The 2,820-nt window shown below is 33.8% G+C and overlaps 1 protein-coding gene across 1 annotated transcript; it reads left to right on the top strand.

Moving 5' to 3' along the window:
* The first annotated feature begins 280 nt into the window (after nucleotides 1-280).
* LOC102598677 (cytochrome P450 76A1) lies at nucleotides 281-2,817 on the top strand. The gene is made up of 3 exons (XM_006341198.2): nucleotides 281-605; nucleotides 976-1,580; nucleotides 2,194-2,817. The coding sequence occupies exons 1-3, from the start codon at nucleotides 305-307 to the stop codon at nucleotides 2,815-2,817; spliced, it is 1,530 nt and encodes a 509-aa protein (XP_006341260.1). The 5' UTR covers nucleotides 281-304.
* Nucleotides 2,818-2,820: the final 3 nt, after the last annotated feature.

Here is a 2,820-nt window from a genome sequence, read left to right as displayed (position 1 = left end):
CATCCTTGCTATTTTGTTGTCATTTTTTCTTGCAAATTTGTTTCAAAAAAATTTCTTTTGAGTCGAGGGTCTATCAGAAATAACTTTTCTACCTCACAAAACATAAGTGTAAGGTCTGTACAAATCTTACCCAAGTAGTATTATGCATGTCCAAATACGACTTCAACCTCCAAAACTCGTTTTTTTTTCTTCAAATTTCAACTAAATTTATGATCAAACGCTTGCTTATCTTAGAAAATTACTAATGACTTGTTATTTCTTTTGATATATGCAGATTATATACTAAAGAAAAAAAAAGGTGAAAATGGAGTATGAAATTTTAGGTTTGGTCCTACTTTTACTTGCATGGGTTGCATGGGCTATATTGACGGAGCGACGACAACGACGACTCGAGGAATACGGGCGGTTACCACCAGGACCACGGTGGTGGCAACTAGTAACCAACATTTTTCAATCAGGTTTTGCACCACATGTATCATTTGCAAAATTGGCTAACAAACATGGTCCTATAATGACCCTTTGGTTAGGTTCAATGACCACAGTGGTTATTTCATCTAATGAAGTGGCTCGTGAAATGTTCAAGAATCATGACATCGTGCTTGCAGGTACAACTTTCACGTACATCGATTATATATAGACATTTTTTTTTGTATATAGTGAAATCTGAACCCTGATCTCTCATGATTTTCATAACTATACGCATGACTATATTTGGATGTTTTTCCTATATATAGTGGAATATCCCATGATTTTCATCGCGCAAATTTATGTGTACTAAAATCAAATTATGAAATAACTTAAGGAACAAAAGTGTTTTAATATTAATTATCAGCTTGTGTTTACCTCACTTTTCAGGTTTGGTTAAATTTAAACTCTACTTTTCTTCCATTATTTTCATATATATTTCATTAACTAATAAAACTATTTTAGTAAACTTAATAATTAACCTCTAGGCCACACCTCTGGTGCTGTCAGGTAGAAAGATATACGAATCCATGAAAGGCGATATAGGAAATGAGGGTTCACTCATCACTAATCAATATGGTCCACAATGGCGTATGTTAAGGAGATTATGCACGACAGAGTTCTTCATAACAAGTCGTCTTGATGCCATGAGAGGTGTACGTACAAAATGCATCGATCAAATGATTAAATTCATGGAAGACGCGGGGAATTCAGGCACAACTTCCATTGATGTTGGAAGGTTTTTCTTCTTAATGTCATTTAACCTAATCGGAAACCTATTGATTTCAAAAGACCTAGTTGATCCAACATCGGATAGAGGTGCAAAGTTCTTTTACCATGCAGGAAAAGTTATGGAGTTTGCAGGAAAACCTAATATCGCAGACTATTTTACTATTTTGAGATGTCTTGATCCACAAGGTATAAGGAGGAAGACGCAATTTCATGTTAGAAGGGCATTTGATATCGCGGGTGGATATCTTAGAGAAAGAATGGACGATATCGAAAATGGTGAAGAGAGAAAAAAGGATTATTTAGATGTACTTCTTCAATATCGTGGTGATGGTGTGGAGGGTCCTTCTAGGTTTTCATCTCAAACGATTAATACCATACTTTTTGTAAGTATACTCTATATGCTCGAATATTTTGAGATTTAACTTATGTATACTGTATTATAACATGTTAGAATAGATAACATATTTTATTATCAAGTTACTAACATCATTTGTTGGTAGTTAAATGAGTCCAATAATAATGATCATTATTTATTACCTAATGATTTCAAATTTAAATTATTTTATTGAATATGATTTTGGTGTTCAATAACCACCAAATAATAAATCAAATTAATAATATTATATATTTTGTTGGGCTACACTTTGTGTGGTGGTTCTATTTATTTGGATTGAGGGAAAAAAAACAGAACTCAAGCCAACCATTTGACTAAATGACAATAAAATTATATTTAAACACTTTCATAAGTAATGAAAAAACTCTCCAAATGGATATCAAAAGTGCTTATTTTTGACAAAATTTACTAAAGGACCAAGTTTACTATCAATATATTTAGGGGATTTATACTTTGAAGCTTCATTAAGAGGTTTTAAGTTTCTTTTAATTAGTGGTATACATGTTGTTTTTAAAAGCACGATTCTGGTTGAAGACATAATCAAATAAATAAAGCATGCTATATATATTAAGATTAAAGTGTTTGATTTGTCTTTTTATCAGGAGATGTTCACAGCAGGGACAGATACAACTACCAGTACATTAGAATGGGCAATGGCAGAGCTACTCCACAACCCTACTACTCTTCAAAAAGTCCAAGCCGAGTTAAGAAGAGTCATTAACCCCTCAAATAAGCTAGAAGAAGAAGACTTGGACAAACTTCCTTACTTAAACGCGGTGATCAAAGAAACCCTAAGGTTACACCCTCCACTTCCATTCTTAGTCCCACACATGGCCATGGACTCTTGTACCATGTTAGGTTATCACATCCCAAAAGAAACACAAATTCTTGTTAACATTTGGGCAATTGGTAGGGATCCAAAGACGTGGAAAGATCCTTTGAAGTTCAAGCCAGAGAGATTCTTGGAACCTAATATGATAGATTATAAGGGTCATCATTTTGAGTTTATACCATTTGGTTCTGGTCGAAGAATGTGCCCTGCAGTTCCCCTTGCTTCTCGTATGCTACCACTAACTTTAGGGTCAGTTTTACACAAGTTTGATTGGGTTTTAGCTAATGGAGTGAAACCAGAAAATTTGGACATGAATGAAAGAATGGGGATGACTTTGAAGAAAGCAATTCCATTAAAGGCTATACCATGTTTGTACATAAAAAATATTGTGTAACCG

The sequence above is a fragment of the Solanum tuberosum genome, unplaced genomic scaffold (genome assembly GCF_000226075.1).
Source record: "Solanum tuberosum cultivar DM 1-3 516 R44 unplaced genomic scaffold, SolTub_3.0 scf00021, whole genome shotgun sequence".
In the NCBI taxonomy this organism is placed as follows: domain Eukaryota; kingdom Viridiplantae; phylum Streptophyta; class Magnoliopsida; order Solanales; family Solanaceae; genus Solanum; species Solanum tuberosum.
The sequence above is the reverse complement of the archived record's forward strand: the minus strand, read 5'-3'. Positions and strand labels throughout refer to the sequence as shown.

What these genes read in the sequence shown, in the direction of transcription:
- LOC102598677 (XM_006341198.2), top strand. Translation starts at nt 305, where the DNA reads ATGGAGTATGAAATTTTAGGTTTGGTCCTACTTTTACTTGCATGGGTT. An exon ending in TCATGACATCGTGCTTGCAG is followed by an intron (nt 606 to 975) that starts GTACAACTTTCA and finishes TGGTGCTGTCAG; the next exon opens with GTAGAAAGATATACGAATCC. An exon ending in CGATTAATACCATACTTTTT is followed by an intron (nt 1,581 to 2,193) that starts GTAAGTATACTC and finishes TCTTTTTATCAG; the next exon opens with GAGATGTTCACAGCAGGGAC.